General features: G+C 34.9%; 1 protein-coding gene across 17 annotated transcripts; it reads left to right on the top strand.

Annotated features, from left to right (window-relative positions):
- LOC136223351 (uncharacterized) lies at window positions 1-18,692 on the top strand. 17 transcript variants are annotated; one of them, XM_066011301.1, is made up of 16 exons: window positions 1-166; window positions 585-620; window positions 1,023-1,067; window positions 1,423-1,488; window positions 3,304-8,788; window positions 9,061-9,441; window positions 10,527-11,258; window positions 12,185-13,000; window positions 13,101-13,751; window positions 13,875-14,708; window positions 14,810-15,564; window positions 15,728-16,555; window positions 16,756-16,829; window positions 17,467-17,570; window positions 18,125-18,210; window positions 18,489-18,692. In XM_066011301.1, exons 5-11 carry the CDS (start codon window positions 6,077-6,079, stop codon window positions 15,413-15,415), a joined length of 6,732 nt encoding a protein of 2,243 aa, XP_065867373.1. In that variant the 5' UTR covers window positions 1-166; window positions 585-620; window positions 1,023-1,067; window positions 1,423-1,488; window positions 3,304-6,076; the 3' UTR covers window positions 15,416-15,564; window positions 15,728-16,555; window positions 16,756-16,829; window positions 17,467-17,570; window positions 18,125-18,210; window positions 18,489-18,692. The 17 variants fall into 17 exon arrangements, with proteins under 17 accessions (XP_065867373.1, XP_065867369.1, XP_065867374.1 ...); XM_066011297.1 differs by having other exon boundaries at window positions 17,467-18,037; XM_066011302.1 differs by having other exon boundaries at window positions 16,756-16,817; window positions 18,125-18,692.

Genomic DNA, 18,692 nt, shown 5'->3' with positions numbered 1-18,692 from the left:
GCAAGCATATGCGTATGCACTCCAGGTTTGGCGCCAAAATTATCACAAAATTTAAGAGGATTTAGGGTTTATAGCTCTTCTTCTCCACGACTCTCAATCCCATTCGCAAAAGGACCTTGTCTTTGTTTCACAGTTCTGGTGTTATTGCTTGTCTTCGTGCTAACAGGTGCTTCCTCCTCTTTGCACCATTTGGCCCCTACTGATTTTAAATTCAAATGAAGTTAAATTACTGAATTTTTTGATTTTTTTATTAAAATTCGAAATGTAGCGCAGAGCTCGCATTTTGATTTAGGGGTGGAATATTAGTTGTAAGTCTACCTTTCCCAAATTGCTTTGTATCTATGGTGGAAATTGGTGGCCCAAGCTTCAAATTTATGAAAAAATCTATTTCCGTTTGATTGCTTGGGTTTCCACTCAGTAATTTAGCTTCTATTTGTGGGGATTTTTCATTGTTATCCTTTAATTCTTGAAGGTCATCATACTTTTGTCTTGTTGATGTGTTCAGTTCATTTCCTTGTAGATTATCTGAAAATATTTCCTCATGTGCAATATATTGAGATTTGTTATTCCTGTTTTGCATGCAGCTGGAGCTTGTGATGTCCACTCCTGAGTTATTACAGGTAGTTCCTGTTTGTATTACAATTTGGCTTTTGGCTATATATATATACCAGATTTGACTTCATCTGCTTCTGTTGGGCTAAACAATAATTTTTTGGCTCATTTACTTGGCTGATATTTTTTCTTTCGGACCTAAACTTTGATTTGGTCTCTAGAAATGTACCTTTGATAAACTAAATCATCACATGCCATGAAAAGCTGGTTCAGAACAAAGTTCATAGTTCGGTCTATTATTAAGGAGTATATTTACATGAATCTGAAACGTGATGGTTTCTTCCAAAGAGGGTATATTCAGGGGGCTAAATCTGACCAAGTCAAAATTCAGAGGTTTTGAAGTCAAAATCTGACCAAATACAGGCGCTAAAAAATATTGTTTGTCGCTGTTGTTGTTGTCTGGTGTTCAGGTCTTGCAACAGCTGGTGCATGACTATCATACAGTAGCTTTAGGGGTAATCTTCTTCCTACACCCTTATGGATTTTATATCATTTTATTTCCTGATCTGTGTTCTGCACTGGTACTGGGAACAATTTGCAAAAACTTCATCGAATCTTTGGTAGACGGCACACGTGAATGTTTTTGTTTGTGGAGAGGATATTTATCCCATTAATGTTTCTTTTGCCTGACACCAAACTAGTGACTTTGTTTTGTTGGGCATTTCCTGAATATGTATTTTTAACTTCCAAAGTATCCTAGCTGACAGTATTTTCTCGGCCAACTTTCTTTTTTTGCACGTTGTCATCTGATTAATTTCTATTTTCTGAAACCTGACTTGGGACATAGGTGGTTATGGTGATATTTTACAGGTTGGTACTGTTATAAATGCAACAAGTCCTGGAGTCAAATTACTAATGAGTCCTGCAACAGTTAAGGTGTGCATTTATATTCTTGACTAAAATGGAACGATCCTACTTAAAGGGTTTGTGTATGCTGTTTTCCTCACTTTCTCTCTCTCAATGTGTCTATGAGATGGATTGGTTTTTCTTTTATTAAAAAGACTTGCTTGTCATTAGGGTATCACAGATTTTATGCAAGATGGTGAAGTTCTGTATGTATCTGGTGCAATGACCTTGGTTATTTGCTTAAAGTTAATGAACTTGGTTTAGTGATCATCTACTTGCCCTCTTGCAACTCTTGTAATTTAGAGAACAAACTATTTAGTTGTGTTGTAGTCTCTATTGCTGGACTATTTGAAATGCTTTTCCTATCAAGGGTGTTGTAATAAGAACTAACTATTTCTGCAGATATTGTCTGCTTGTGAAGTTCTCGTATCTATTTATGCTTAAGATGTTGTACTTGGTGGTAGCCATACATGACGTTATATCCATAGCTGTGTGCTTTAATGCCAAAAGCGATTCATTATTATGTTAAAGGATAAAGGCCAAATTTAACCCAATGATTCAAGAGAAGTGCAAATTTAGCCTTAACGTACGAAATGGTGCAAATTTAGCCTTAACGTACGAAATGGTGCAAATTTAACCCTAACGTTTCCAAGATCAATTTTAGCCCTATTTTATCGGAAATTTGAAAATACTGGTTTGATTGGTCTTTAACTGTTACTTCAGACTTTCCAAATATCAATTATACTTAACATATTTAGTGTGTTAGTAAAACAATTGCAACATGTAAAATGCTAACAACTATAAGTTAATCACAATTTTTTTTTTTGTTAAAGTGTTTAAAATAATTACTTTGTTACAAATAACCAACAAAAAATCTACGAAACTGTTTCAATTTATCGACAAACTTGTTTAGAATGTCCGATGTGACACTTAACTAACAATGAAACCAATCTTTTCAAATTTTCGGTAACTTACGGCTACAATTGATCTTTCTAGGAAACCTTAGGGTTTAATTTGTACTATTTCGTACGTTAGGGCTAAATCTGCACTTCCCTTGAAACATTAGGGCTAAATTTGGCCCTTATCATATGGCCATTTCCCTCTAATTTGGTTGAAAGAATGCCAACTCAAAGATTCTTTTTCTAGTTGGTTCTTTTTCTTGTCTAGTTTACTTCAAGGATTCTATTTGTGACTATGTTAAGACCATGAAACACCTTATGGGTTTGGTTCTAATCCTATTTGGCGAATTAGGTCTGCATTAGGTGGAAAGCAGTATATATCAGCATTGAAGAAACCTTCTCCTCACATACCACTTGTTGCTTCTCAAGGCATAACGATAGTTTCGTGCTCTATAATCATCCATGTTGTTAATAATAACTGCATTATGAAGGTTCAAATATTTTTAAACTGTAGTTTAATGTTGATTTTGATTGTCCTCATTTCTAGTTATGGATTTCTCTATAGATAAAGTCATTGAAAAGGTTTTTATCTCCTTAGCAAGATAGATTGATTCATGTTGCCAAATCGAATTTATCCTTATTCGGCTTTTTTTTGTACGTTGCCTATTTCTTACATTTGTTGGGCTGAGCATTTCAAATATGTTATAAAAAAGTGTCTTTTCATTCAATTGATGACATTTGTAAACATTAGTTTAACTGAATTGTTACTTTAATGCCTAAAACTTGAGATCTTTGTCACTTTCCTCATTCCAATCTTTCAATAGAGCAGTTAGAATCTTGTACCTTCTGCTAAAAAATTTCTCTCTGCCTATCTATTTCTATATGAACACAGAGATGCCTTTGGATGACAAGAAATCTAATGACATTTGTTTCAATTTCAATGCAGATTCTATTGGTGTCTTTTGGAGCATCATCTAGTTTTTTCAGATGACATATTTAATAAAGAGAGTGTCACAAATTTTTCTGATGCAATATTTGAAGTTTAAAGCTTCGGTGCTCTGCAAGGCCAAGAAGCTGTAACACGGTGAGATTATTTTAGCATGCCCTATTTATTTTGTACGAAATATTACTGTTTTTCGCATGTATGTCTTTTCGGTCACAGCTGTTATTTGGTTGCTGAATTGATGCCTCTCTTGTGTCATGAGGTTCTTAGGGGTTAAATAACTCATGAGTTATGATGCTCAACTTCAGTCTGTCAATGGAGTTCTAAGTTTTGAAAACGTTATTGATTGAGGATTTTATAGGCTACAAATCATGTCCCTGTTGTTTTCTCTTTCACTTTTTTGTTGTGTGAATGTTGTTTTATCCACTTTTGGGTATTATGACTCTACAAACACTAGAGAGAATGAGAAAGATGTTGTGTATATTCCATTACAAAGTTAGGGTATTTTTATAAGAGTCAAATGGCAGAGAAAGGAAAGGTAAAACGTGAAACCATAATATCGATTAATGGGTTCGAGGTTGTTTAGGTGCCTTTTAGGTGGTCCCTCTCCCAAACCTTAATTGTTTTGACTTTTTTCCTTTTAAGAAACAGTGTAAGTAGGAGTGTTAAAGAGGCGAACCGAGACCGAGCTTGTATAGGCTCAGTGCCGCTTTTTTTGTTCACTCCATGCCTAAGGAGTCTCTTTTCTCTACTTTGTTTCTTTCTTCTCTTACGATCAAAGATCCAATCGAGAGAGGCAGACTTACTTGTGTATGTTAATTGGGTCGCTAATGTCTTGAGCTGAGCCCTCTCGAGCATAATTTTGATCAAGTTTTAACCGGATCCATCGTTCATGCATAGAATAAGTAGCATAAGAGATAAAAAAAAAAAAAAGCCCTGTAACATATTCCACGCTAGTTTAAAAGATTTAGGGATAAGGGCCAAATTTGACCCTAATATTTTCCTTGAAGTGCATATTTGACCTTAACGTATGAAATGATAACGTTTCCAAGCAAGATCAATTTTACCCTTATCTAATGGAAAATTTGAACGGTATGTCATATTGGATCTTCCAAACAAGTTTGTCGATAAACTGAAGCAATTTCGTACATTTTTTATTGGTTATTTATAACTATATTATTATTAATAAAACAACAAACACTTAAGACACTTTGACAGTTTATTTTTGTGATTAATTTATATGTGGTAGACTTAATTGTTAGCATTTTAACAATTTTTTTTTTTTTGTAACGGTGTTAGTAACACACTAAATACCTTAGACATAATTGATGTTTGTAAGATTCAGTATGACATTTAAATAACAGTCAAGCTAGTCTTTTCAAAATTTCGGTAACATAGGGGTAAAATTGATCTTGATTGGAAACATTAAGTGTAAATTTGTACCATTTCATATGTTAGGGCCAAATTTGCAGTTCCCCGAAAATGTTACTTCTCTTCCCAGAAAAACAATTACTTGTCATGACCTAGCTCCAGAGAAGACAAACTCACAGATCTCCTTGTTGACGGTGTGGTTGCATATGGACGACAACTGCTAATGCTACTGGTGTGATGACAAAGTAGAGAGAGAACTCGGGGAAAGAAAAGCAGATTAGTCTATAGGATTTGTATTTTAACTTTGAATTTCCAATTTTTGGACTAGCCAAAGCCCCAAAGCAGTCATTAAGTGTTTTTTATGGGTCTTGTGAGTTGTGACTAATTGAGAGTTAAGTTAGAGTCGATGACTAATTACTAATTATCTTTCTTTGCTCATGAGCATTGGTTATTCTATTTTGAATTAAAAATTAATGAAATATTTATATAGTAATTACAAAATAATTGAGTAAGGAAGTTCAGGCTTGACTTGTTAATGTCTCGAGCGGATTGCAAGCTCGAGCTCAACCCTATCGAGCCGAGCTCGAATACTCATTAACACCCCTAGATAAAGGACAAGTTTTTCCAATAAACAAAATTAACCATTATCCCTTAATTTTAAGTTGTGACTAGATAAAGGACCCCAGTTTGCGCTGATGGAATAATAATCAAATTAGAAAAAGTGTCTTGGAGGGGCAAAATATTTTTCCCCACTTGCATTTGGACCATATAATTGAGAGAATAATGTTAATGGAGCAGTACGTACATTTTATCAAAAACAAAATAAACTTTCAATAATAAATAAAAAACACAATAATTTTAAACTTAGGATTGTACCCCAATTAAAATAAATAAATCGAAATCAAATTTAGGCATGAACTAAGATAGAATAATTGATGACAAGTAAAATTGGAAAAGAAAAGTTATTATCCAACTAAGTAAATAGAATATTTTCAACAAAATTTATTAATTGGGAAACATATTGCCTATTTTTCCCTCCAATCATACAGGACTATATTATGTTATCCAATACAGACAACCTCTAATTTCTGTCATTCATTTTTGTCTTTTTACTACTTTCTCTTTTTCTTTTTTCTCTTGCTACTTTTTTTTCCACTTAAATTTTTCAAATTAAAGATTTCTATCACTTTATGAAAAAGAAAAAGAAACTCCAATTCAATAAGAAAGGAACTGATTTCTTATCACGATTTACTGAATCGAATTAATGCACTGAACAGTCACAAATCAATATTGTGTCCATTTTCCTGTTTTTCAACAATTTCCTCTGTTTCTCTTACTTCTACATTGTGTCTGTTCTCTCTTTACTACTCTTGAATTTTACTTCTGTTGTTTGATCTCCATTCAAATGGCAGTGGAAGAAATTCTTGCCATTTTGGTTGAGTTGATTAAAAATCCCATCACAGTATACGTTGTTTCCCCTATCAAACGACAGCTTAGCTATGCTTTCAAGTGTGACAGCAAGATCCAGAGTCTCCATGATGAGGTTGTGCAGTTGAAGAATAAGAAAGACAGGTTGGAGAAGTCTGTTGCTGAAGCTAGTAGAAATGGGGAAGAGATCTATGAGAATGTTACCGGGTGGCTGAGCTCTGTGGAAAATGACATTGAAGAGGCTGAGAAACTTATTCAGGGGAAAGAAGAAGCTGAGAAGAGCTTCGTCGGAGTTTGTCCCAATTTGAAGACTCGATATCAGCTGAGTAAGAAAGCAGATAAGAAATCCTTGGCAATCGATGTGCTGGTCCGAGATGCAGAAGGATTTGGTCCGATTTCATTCCGCCCCGCTCTTGAGCAGATAATTGAGCCTTCTGTGTATAACCGTGAAGCCTTGCCATCAAGGATGCTGATCTTGAACCAAATTATGGATGCGCTGGAAGACCCTAATCTGAATATGATTGGGGTTTATGGTATGGGAGGTGTGGGTAAAACCACACTAGCAAAGGAGGTCCAAGCAAAAGCTGTTGAGGACAAGTTGTTTGGGACTGTGGTTATGGTTGCTGTCTCTCAAACACCAGAGCTAAGAAGGATTCAAGGCGAGATTGCTGATTTCTTAGGATTGAAATTTGACATGGAGGAGGTTCCTGGTCGAGCGAGTCAGCTGTATCAGAGGTTGAAGAAGTCCAAAGTACTCATCATTCTTGATGATCTTTGGCAAAAACTTGAACTCAATGCTGTAGGAATTCCTTTCGGGGATTCAGGTGAAGGTTGCAAACTTTTGCTAACATCAAGGAGTATGGATGTTTTATGCAGTGAGATGGGAACACAGAAAGAATTCTCACTTGGTGTTCTAGGAGAAGAAGAGGCTTGGAGTTTATTTCAAACAATTGCAGCCAAGTCTAAAGAACCACAATTGCATGCTATAGCAGCTGAAGTTGCGAAAAAATGTGCAGGTTTGCCTCTTTTGATTATCATAGTTGCCAAAGAATTGCAAAACAAAGAGTTATATGCATGGGTTGATATGCAAAAGAAGCTATCTGGCTTTGGGAATGAGGATATACATAGAAGAGTACACAAAGTTCTCGAGTCAAGCTTCGAGAATCTGCGTGGGGAGGAAGTCAAGTCATTATTCTTGCTTTGTTCTTTGTTATCAGAGTCTAATATTCAGATCCATTGCTTGCTGATTTACAGTATGGGTCTGGGTTTATTTAAGCAAATATTTACCATTGAAGAAGCAAGGAATAGATTGCTTACTTTGATTGATAAACTCAAAGCCGAGTGTTTATTGCTGGACGGTGACATGGATGGATTTGTGAAAATGCATGATGTGGTTCGTGATGCTGCTATCTCAATTGCATCTAGGTTGCAGAATGTTTTTGTAGGTGCTGGTCAAGTTAGATTGAGAGACTGGCCGGACCAGAACTGCACCAGAATTTCGCTCCCATACTGCAATATCTGTGAGCTTCCGACACACCTAGAATGTCCAGATGCAGATTTATTTTTGCTGTTCACTGAAGATCTTTGTCTTGAAATCCCTGATTCATTTTTTAAAGGGATTAGAAAACTGAAGGTTGTGGCTTTTACCGGCATGCGTTTGGTGTCTCTTCCTTCATCACTTGGCTTACTTACAAACCTTAGTACATTGAGTTTGCGTAGATGCCGGTTGGATAACGTAGCTATAATTGGAGAGCTGAAGCAACTAGAGTTGCTTAGTTTTGCTGGCTCGAAGATTGGTGAATTGCCTAGAGAAATAGGGCAATTGACTCAACTCAAGCTATTAGATTTGAGAAGTTGCTCTAGACTCCAAGTAATTCCAGCAAATGTCTTGTCCAAACTTTGTTTATTAGAAGAATTGTACATGGTTAGAAGTTTTGATCGATGGGATACCAAAGGTAATGTGAGCCTTGTGGAGTTGGAAAATTTATCTCATCTATCAACTTTGGAAATACAAATTGTTAATCCCAAGTTGATTCCAAAAGGCTGTAAGTTCTTTGATGGGTTGCCATTGCGAAGTTATAAAATATCTGTCGGCGATGGATGGAATTGGGATTGGAAATATGAAACGTCGAGGATGCTAAAGCTAAAGCTGGAACTCGGTATTCATTTGATGGATGGGATTGAAGTGTTGTTGAGAGGGAGTGAAGATGTATATTTAGATGAAGTGAGGGGAATTGATCTCGATTGGGAAGGCTTTCCACAATTGAAGCATTTGCACATTCAGAATGATTCAGACAATATTAAATATCTGGCCAAATCAACAAGGCCGGCTTCTTGTCACGCGTTTGCAATCTTGGAATCATTGAGTTTGAAAAATTTAAAGAGGTTGGAGAAGATTTGTAATGGTCAACTTGGAATGGGGTCTTTTGGGGAACTACAAGTCTTAAAGATCAGTAACTGTGATAAATTGACAAATGTTTTCTCATTTTCATCTGCAACATGTTTGCCGAAACTTCAAAAAATGGAGGTGTATTATTGTGCTAACATGGAAGCTATAGTTGGTGAAGGAAGTGAAGTGATTGAGTTTAGACAATTGAGTTCATTGAAGTTGAAGTATCTACCACATCTCAAAGGCTTTTGCGGAAGAAAAGAGAGAACTGAAGAAACGATGCTTCTTTTCAATGAAATGGTATGCCTTTTTCCATAGAACGATACTTCTTTTCAATGAAATGGTATGTCTTTTTCATTGAATTTTGGCTCCGTTTGTTTTGTGCAAAATTATATTTTCCTTAAAATTATATTTTCAGAAAAAATATTATTATTTGGCATGTAACATGAATTGTAAAATATAGATATGACTATAACTGAATTATGGTAAGTCAGTTATAGTCATATCTGAATTTTGGCCCTCTTTTTTTTTTTTTTTATTATTTGGAAAAAGAATGAATGTTTATTGTGCAGGTATCTTTCCCTAATTTAACAACCTTGGAGATACATGGATGTAAGAGGTTGAAGTATATATTTACAACTTCAACAGCGAAATGTCTTGTGCAACTAAAAAGTCTTGAGATATGGAGTTGTGTGTTAGTAGAGGAGATAATCCTGACTACGAAATTTGAAGAAATAGAGGAGAGCATTGATAAGATTGTGTTTCCTAAACTGAACTATCTTAAACTTGGTAACCTTCCAAATTTAAAAAGGTTCGGCTGTGGATATCCAACCGAATTTTCGTTGCTTAGTGAATTGAAAATTGAAAAATGCGTTGCAATGGAGAACTTCGTGTCCGAATTTCCGGGAAGAAGCAACAACAATGGGAGTGATGAATACCTCTTCAATGAAATGGTGATTTTTTTTCTTCTCTTCAAAGTCTTTATAGTTACTCTGAAATTGAAATTTCAGCTTCAGAATCTATGTTGTTGCACGCTAAAAAAAATTAAAAAATTATAGAATTATTTAAAAGAAAAGAAAATAAGTTTGGCTCGCATATTTTAAAATACTAAGGGTGTGTTTGTTTACTCAATTTTCTCGTGTTTGGTTAGGAACTAATGTTTGCCTTTTATACATGAAAAGTAGTTACTGTTTTTCTAACTGCAAACCTTAATAGCAGACAGCAAAAAGCAGTAGACAGCAGCTAAATCAAACAGGCATGTGTATGTAAGCAAATAAGTGTGTCAAAAAATAGTTGGAGTGGATAAGTGCTAAATTTGCAGTAAGATTATTGGGGAAGCTTGATTTATCCTTATGGTATAAATCGGTTCATAGTTGCTATGAGCTAAAAAATTCTAGCTCATTTTTATACTTTTTCAAGTAATACTGTTGAATAAAAAACTGTTGGTAATTATTGACAAAGTTTCAGATGGAATTTGAATTTAATGATTTTTAGATATGTATGTTTGAATGCCTAACTTATTTATAGTTGCATCTTCTCTTGTTAATATGCTATAATAGTATAAGTTTTTGGGTAAATAATTTTATTAGACTATGACTTTTTACCTAATATACTAGTTAATCCTTAATATGAAACCTACTATTGGGCCTTAACTATTAATTTAAGCTTTTAGTTCGATCGGTTCTATGATATAGTATTAGAGTCTCTTAGACCAAGTGGTCGAGGTTTCAATTACTGGCAGCCTCATTTTTTTATTAAATTTGAACACAAGGTGGAAGGGTTTTATACATAAAAATACTATTATTTTAGTATTAAAATACACTTCATATATTTAATTTTTTTTCATCTCATCCTCTCTTATCTAATTTTAATATTTTAAATATATTATTTACCCAAAATTTTTTATTTGTTTTCATTTGAAAAATGCAAAATTATTAACTTAATTACTTGATAAATCTCACTTTTTGTTTTTGGAAAGTTATATTATATACGTACTAATTTATCTAATACATTTCCATGTGGAACTTATACATTGCAGGTTACTTTTTCCAAGCTGGAGATAATGAATGTGGATGAAATGGGTGGCTTTCGATATTTATGGAACGAGCAATTCATAGCTGATGATTCATTCTCCAAATTAAAATCATTGCGTATTACAAATTGTTCAAAGTTATCAGTTGTTTTCCCTTCAAATGTTTGTAGAAGATTCCAGAGATTAGAGGAACTTTTTCTAGATTCTTGTGGTGATGTTGAAGAGATATATCAGTATGAAGAAAAAAATATACCAGTACAAACATTTTCCCTACGAGATTTAGAGATACGGAATCTACAGTCATTGAAGCATATTTGGAGTAAGGATGTAATTGGAGCTTGCACTTTTGGAAATCTGCAGTTAATTGATGTTTCTTATTGTGAGGATCTGAAATATGTATTTCCAGCATCTATAGCTTTTGGTCTTCTCCAACTTCAAGGACTTCGTATAAGTAAATGTGGTGTGGAAATGATTATTTCAAAGGTAAAAACTGAAGAATTAAAAGGCGCTCCTTTTAAGTTTCCTCAATTGACAATCCTTCATCTTGTGGATTTAAACGAAATGAGGAGTTTGTATGAAGGATCTCATACTCTTGAATGGCCAAAGTTGAAAAGTTTAGAAGTCTGTGGGTGTCCTGAAATTATGAAATTTGGATCCAAAATCTCTAGTTATCACAGAGAAGATAATAAGGGGGAATGCAACCTTCCTATTCCACAATCATCGCTTTTTGTTGAAAAGGTATGAACCAAGTAACCAACCTCTCACTTGTTATCTGTCACTTTTGATCAAAATCCAAATTCCATTTATCAATCGTTTTTAGATTTTCAATGACATTTACTTTTCTTTTTACAAGTTTACTCTTATCTTGGGATTTAGAAAGTGTATTGGGATTTGGAAAATGCATCAAATTCATTTTCTAGAACTAATTAGGTTTAAGTTTATGGATTAAATAATTTTGAGTCTTTCTTAAACAATGTTACTCTAGGCTTAACCACTCTATTTTATTCTAAAGTTAATGTTAATCAATAGCTCCTTAATCCTAGTGAAAACATCAAAAGTGGCAGATAAAAAGGGACAGAGGGAGTAAAAAAGAAGAGAGATAAAATAAGGTAAAATAAAATAGAATACGAATAGGGTAAATTTGTATTTTTTTATTTATAACTATTTGACTATAAAACAGCTTTGACTAATAGGTCTTTTGATGGTTTTTAGTGGAAAAGACTAAACTTGAAGTTCTTATATTAAGTACCCGGTCTTCCATGTCACTTGGAGGACCCCCAATTCACATTTGGACATGTGTATTGTGATCCCGCTTAATAATTAAAATAGTGGGGCCTCTTATAATATGTATGGGTCTATTTTACATATGGCAAAATATGTATGAAAGGTCCTCCATTTGACATGGAGAACTGGGTGCTTCTAATAATTTGCCCTAAACTTGACATGAGTAAAGGGTAAGGAAACCATGCAATAATCTATAATGATTTACCCATAATTCCATATGAGATTATTTCAGTTAGATTGAGTTATTTACAATTTAATCTATTTATTTCCTAATCTAAAAAAAGAATTTTTCTTTAATTAGCTTAGTTAAGCTATGTGCTTTGATTTGCCTAACTTTTGCATATTGATCGCTTGGATAAAATGGTTTCTATTTTGCTCAGTTTATTCCCAACTTGGAGGAATTAAAAATAGATGACCGAGGCTTCAAGGCAATACATGAGAGTGGCGTGTTTCCATCCAAACTGAAAAAAGTTACTGTGATATCTTTAGAAGAAGAATCCGTTCCTTTTCTATTTGGTTTTCTTAAACGACTCTACTCTCTGGAAATGCTTGTCTTTGAATATGGTCATTTGGAAGAGATATCCTTATTAGATGATGAAAGAACAGTTGGAGGGGAAGAACATCCTTTAGGACTGAAGCACTTGGAGTTAAGGTGTTTGCTACAATTGAAGCATATAACAAAGAAAGACTCAAAACTCAATTCCATTCTTCAATATCTTCAGACTTTACATGTTGATTGTTGTTATCGTCTCAAGGATATAACACTCTCCTCAACTTCTTCTTTTCAAAATCTAACTACTCTGTATGTTCGTGCTTGTCACAATATGACAAAATTGGTAACAGCATCAACAGCCAAAACTATGGTGCAACTCATACAAATGAAAGTTGAATATTGCAAAATAATAGAAGAAATTGTTGCAGATGATGGAGATTGCAGAGAGCATGATGCGATTATTTTCAATAAGCTGAAATGTTTGGAACTTATTAATTTAAATAGAGTCAACAGCTTTTGCTCTGGCACTCACCACATGAATTTCCCATTGTTAGAACAAGTAACTGTGAAGAGCTGCTCAAGAATGAAGATATTCTGCGGCGGAGTCTTAAGCACCCCAAAGTTACGGGAAGTACAGTTTAATGATGAGAAACAGTGGGAAGGAGATCTTAATACCACAATAGCATATCAATTAAAAGATTGGGTAACAATGCTTGCATTCTATGTTATTATCTCACTTGATTAGCATTAATTTCGTCAGTCCTTATATATGTATTAATAGTGTTAACTCTTGGCATTGAAAGGTTGGTGGACATTTTGAAGAAGGGAGACTCTTCCAAAATGTAGGATCGCTCGAAGTAGTGAAAGATGCATTTTTCTCGAAAGCTATACTAGCCAATCAACTGCAGTTCTTGAACAGGTTGATAACGATTACTGTAAGAGACTGTGACTCACTGCAAGTAGTTTTTGACTTGGAAGGGCTATCTACTGAAGATGGACATGTTGGAATGCTGCCAAAATTAAATGAATTAAACTTGATTAATCTACCAATGTTGAACCGATTATGCAACAAGCCTTGTACGGGCATTTTAGACTTCAACAAACTGCAAGTGCTGAAAATAGAGAATTGTGGCAAGTTGTCATATGCATTTACTTGGTCCATGGCATCATGCCTCTTTCAACTCCGAAAGATAGAACTGAAAAATTGTGAGATTATGGAAACAATGATAAAGAGAGAAGAATCTGAGGATGCAGCTAAGGTGATACTTCGTTCACTAGACTCTGTTGTTTTGCAATGTTTGCCGAAGTTCTCAAGTTTTTATTCCGGAACTGGAGATTTGGAATGTCCATCATTGGAAAAGCTTAGCATAGGAGAGTGTTCAAGTATCAAAGCATTCATTTCAAGATTGCCAAGGCAAGATAGAGAAGTACTCAATATTCATTTCAGTCACAAGGTTAGTAAATGCATCATATCTAATCAAAATTGAAAGGTATTACCATAATTGGTAGTTGCAAACAGAGATTGGTGATTTGAAAATAAAAAAGTTAATTTTGTATTTTGATTATCAACCATGCAGGCATTTCCCAATTTGAAAGAGTTGTCAGTAGACATGAAGTCTATCACAGCAATTCTGCAATTTGAATTGCCCATTGACTTCTTTTCAGCAGTAAAAAAACTTGTGTTGCCATATTGCTCTTTCACAAGTACAAGATCACATGCTCCTCTGCTTCATTTCCTTTCAAGATTACCCAATCTTGTTGAACTTGAGGTTTGTGATTCTTCTTTTAGAGAGCTATTTAAATTCGAAGGACTCTGTAGTAGGTTAGAAGAAGCCTTGAAACTACCACAAATAAGAGATTTAAAGCTACAATGTCTTGATGATTTGAAGCTCATATGGTGGCTGAATTCCTCATTATTTCAATCAATTAAGACTGTTGAAATAAGAAACTGTGGAAATTTGATTGGTTTGGCAGCATCCTCTACGTCATTCGAAAATCTGACAACTCTTAAAGTATATGAATGCAATCAATTGATGAATTTATTAACATCAGCGGTAGCAAAAAGTATGCTGCAACTTGAGAGGTTAAGTGTCGAATATTGTGACATGTTGACGGAAATAGTAGGAGATGGAAATGATGGAACAACAGACGAGATTGTTTTCGTGAAAATTAAAACATTGGAGCTTACTAATTTGCAAAGCCTGGAAAGCTTCTCCTTAGGAAGCTACACTTTGAGATTCCCATGTTTGGAAAATGTTTTCTTGTATAGATGTCCCAATTTGAGAAGTTTCTGTCCTGGAATCATTAATGCACCGATGCTAGAGAATGTAAACTATGGTCCTGCTTATGAACGGAAGTATTATTGGGAAGGTGATCTTAATGCCACGGTTCAACAGTTGTACATGAAAATGGTAAGTATTATTACATTTTTTTTCTTTGAACTCCTACTTTTTTATGTTTTGTTTCTAACTCTACTCATTTGCGTCTCATTTGCGTTGTTTTGTGCTTTTAGATTGGAATTAAAAGTCTTGAAGCTATCAAACTCTCCAAATTTCCTATGCTGAAAGAAAAATGGGGTGACCAATTTCCATTCAAGTACTTTCGTACATTAAAAAGGTTGGTGGTAAATGATTGTGCTCTATTCTCAAATGCCATATCGTCGCATCTGCTTCAACATTTGGTATGGTTGAAAGTGTTGACAGTAGAAAAATGTGAGTTAGTGGAACAAGTGTTTCATTTGGAAGTGTTAAATGGAGCCAAGCCAATGAAGAACTTAAATCAATTGCAGTTAATTGATCTGCCTAGGTTGAGACATGTGTGGAGCAAGGATCCTCAACGAATTTTGAGTTTCAAAAATCTCCAATTGCTTAAAGTTCATAATTGTGACAACTTGATTTACATATTTAATCTCTCAATGGCTTTGAGTCTTCCAAAACTTGAGCATGTGGAAGTCAAAAAATGCAGCTTGGTGGAACATATCATTATGAAAGCAGAGGAGGAAACAATGTTGGAACTTCAAACAATACTTCCATCATTGCAGTCCATAAATCTTCAACATTTGACTAACTTGTCAAGTTTTTATTCCGCAAGTGAAAATTCCTGGAATGTCCATCTTTGAAAATTATTGAAGTAGTAGAATGTCCAAATACGAAATTATTTCCTCCATCGTTTTCAGTGGTACAAGATTCATCCATGATCACTGGAGACAAGGAAGAACTATTTAGCTATAAAGATCCTGATTCAACGGCAGCTATTTTGGGAAATAAGGTTAGTTTTCTTTCTTTCACTTATCATATGGTATTTTGTTAGAAAATTGACCAAAACGCCTTCAGTCAATTTTTTTTATATATAATTTAATTTAACCTATAATAGTGGAATTGCATTTTGCAGTACATTTATTTGAATCTATTTTTGTGTTTTGTTTTCCTAGATTGCAATTCCAAGATTGGAAGAACTGAAAGTAGGATGGAATAGTTTGAAGGATATATTGAATGACAACACTCAACCAGAGTTCCTATCCAAACTGAAAGTCATCCAGTTAACAGGCTTCCGATCTGAATATGCAATTCTGCCGTCGAACTTCCTTCAAAAATTTCCCAAACTAGAGAAGCTTGCTTTGAGTGATGATTTATTTGAAGAAATAAACCTTCATGAATTGAGCTTCCGAACCGGCGAGGAACGTGATTCACTTGCATTATTGACAAAATTAAAGCTGTCAAACCTACCAACGCTCAAGCATATGGTCCATGATGATTCCCATCTAGTCCCACTCTTCCAGAATTTGGAAGATTTAGAAGTGATTGAATGCAGCAGATTGAAGATTCTAGTGCCTTCCTCAGTGTCATTTCAAAATTTAACAAATTTACAAGTGTCAAAATGTGACGCACTGCTGAGCCTCATAACTGCCTCAACAGCTAGGAGTCTTGTGCAGCTCAAGAAAATGGTTGTAAAGGAATGCAAAATGATGCGAGAAATTGTAGCCATTGCACTGGATGAATTGGAATACAATATTTGTTTCAGGCAACTAGAATGTTTGGAACTTGATGACTTGCCATGCCTCGCAAGCTTCTGTTCCGGAAATTATGATTTCTACTTACCATCTTTGGAAGAAGTGGTGGTTATAGGATGTCCAAACATGGAAACTTTTGCTTCCTTAGTGACATCAAAGCTAAAGAAAGTTAAAACAGGAAGACGCGATTATGAATGGGAATGGGAAGGCAGCCTTAATAACACCATTCGATCATTGTATATGGAAAAGGTACGTACTCTGGTTTACATTTGCACCATAAGGTAGAACTGATCGAAACAAAGCGAGTAGTAATGCAATTCAAACACAGTATTTTTAGTTCAAAGGACAGAATTCATATATGGTGCTATACATGTAGATGCAAGTTTATTTCTCTTATTTCCCTTTTGCAAATCTTGGTATTGTTTTGATCGGCAAATATGTTTTTTCAGGATGCTTAAGAAACCGATGCTCGAAATATGTGACCAAAGAGATTGAATGAGCTCAAACTATGGTGATATTCCAAGTAATTTTGTTACACATTTCATTTCAATTTTGTTAGTTGTCACCCTTCAACTTGTATTTTGCAAGATTTGGCTACTATACCTTTATTCCTCTGCTATCCTACACGGGTTCATGCGACATTTAACTGCTTTCCAACAGGAAAGCCATTCCACGAAAGGCTAAATGTGTCAGAAAATAAAATTACAGGGGCTGAATCTTGCAAAATACTAATCGCGGGGCATAAGTGAAAAAAACTTGCCAAACACAAGGACCGAACAATATGTATGACATGGCAGCCACATGGCGGTTTTAAGTAGCTGGGTCAAGTGAATAAAAAATGTTACTTCTTTTATTGGTGACACGTCGCTATGGCATACGTAAAAGTCGATATTTTCCAATTTGTCTTTCACGTTAATTTTCGGGTCAATTTTTCTGTCTGATTTAGCCAGAATGATTTTATTGAAAAAAAGTGATGTTCAGTAACCTTTTCGAAACAAACCCCAAACTTAAGTGACCATCGGTACAATTTACCCTATGTTCAATATTGACTGAAAATGATTTCATTATGTTGCATGTAAATGCTTTCAATCTGCAGAGCTTTTACTGTAAATGGCCAATTTACTGTCAAAAATTATTCAAACCTTCTCTTTTCCAACCAGGAGTTGCTGCCTTGGAGCAATTTTATTTGGAAGAAATACTTACCTCCCTATCGGTCCATGGCTAGCTGGAAAGCTTTCCTCGGATATTTACAATATCCTTAATGGTACTTTTCAGGTCTTGAATTTAAAGGTTATGATCATTAATTTTGTTCTTGAATTGGTGCTTTATGGTCTGCTGCTGTTATTAGTATTGTTTGGATATTTATCCATTCTTTAGAATGAGCCACCTAAGATTTTCAATGCTTTGAGACAATTATGTTGTATATCCCAGAGATTAATGGCACCATGAACGATTCTGTGACTGAGATGAGCATTTTACGTCAATTTTCTGTGCCTAATAGACCTTCTGCGGTTCCTATTAGCATTGGTGTTACTTGGCAGTCGTTTTCTCCGGGGTGCATAAAGGTTAACACGGATGGTTCGGGTTCTAGTTCTCCTGGAGCAGCAGGTGCAGGGGGCATTTTTAGGACAGCTAGGGGTTTTCCGAGAGGGGCCTTTTCGTTTCATATTGATTACTGATCGGCAACGTGGGAAAAGGGGTGACATTGTTTATAGATTGAATGTGATTCTAGTTATGTGGTGGAGCTTCTTAAACAAAGATCTTTTGATGTTCCTTGGGAGTTGAGACAGAGTTGGCTAACTTTAGTCTGATATGCAGGTGGTAATATCTCATATGTATCACAAGGGTAACAGGGGTGCTGATGCATTAACAAAGCATGATTTGTCTTCCTCGGATTTACGCCGGTGGGATTCCTCTCTGCATTTTTGTAATTCATATGGTCATTATGATTTTAGTTCGGTAGAGCAATTTAGAATTTTCTTTTCCAGTTTCATTATATAATTTTTTTTCTCTTTTCTTTTCATAATATTCGAGTTTGGGGGTTTGGAGTTGTTTGTTGAGGGGTATTAACCTAGTTGGGATGTCCGACAGCTTTCCCTCTTAGTTCTAAAAATCTTTCAATCTGGTATTTGCACTGCTGCTTTGCTTTGGTTCATTGGTTTTGGGTCATCTTCTTTCTCAGGACTGGTGCTCACTGCTCAGCATATCTTGTTGAATTCATCCCCTTCTGTTGTGATAAATGCTTTATATAAGTGATGAAGTATAAATTTAGCCTGAGGAGAATCGATTTAGTCTTCATGTATAAAACATTGCAATTTTAAACGTAATATGTATCAGAGGATGCAATTTCTAGTATTATTAACAGAAGATAAGGTATTTTTCATTA

The sequence above is a fragment of the Euphorbia lathyris genome, chromosome 3 (assembly GCF_963576675.1).
Source record: "Euphorbia lathyris chromosome 3, ddEupLath1.1, whole genome shotgun sequence".
Classification (NCBI taxonomy): domain Eukaryota; kingdom Viridiplantae; phylum Streptophyta; class Magnoliopsida; order Malpighiales; family Euphorbiaceae; genus Euphorbia; species Euphorbia lathyris.
Note: the sequence above shows the minus strand (reverse complement) of the source record. Positions and strands in the feature narration are given on the sequence as shown.

Bases quoted from the DNA above. Each gene is read 5' to 3' on its own strand.
- LOC136223351 (XM_066011289.1), top strand. From the start codon at position 6,077: ATGGCAGTGGAAGAAATTCTTGCCATTTTGGTTGAGTTGATTAAAAAT. The intron at 11,259-12,184 runs GTATGAACCAAG...TATTTTGCTCAG, and splicing joins CATCGCTTTTTGTTGAAAAG to TTTATTCCCAACTTGGAGGA. The intron at 13,001-13,100 runs GTAACAATGCTT...TGGCATTGAAAG, and splicing joins CATATCAATTAAAAGATTGG to GTTGGTGGACATTTTGAAGA.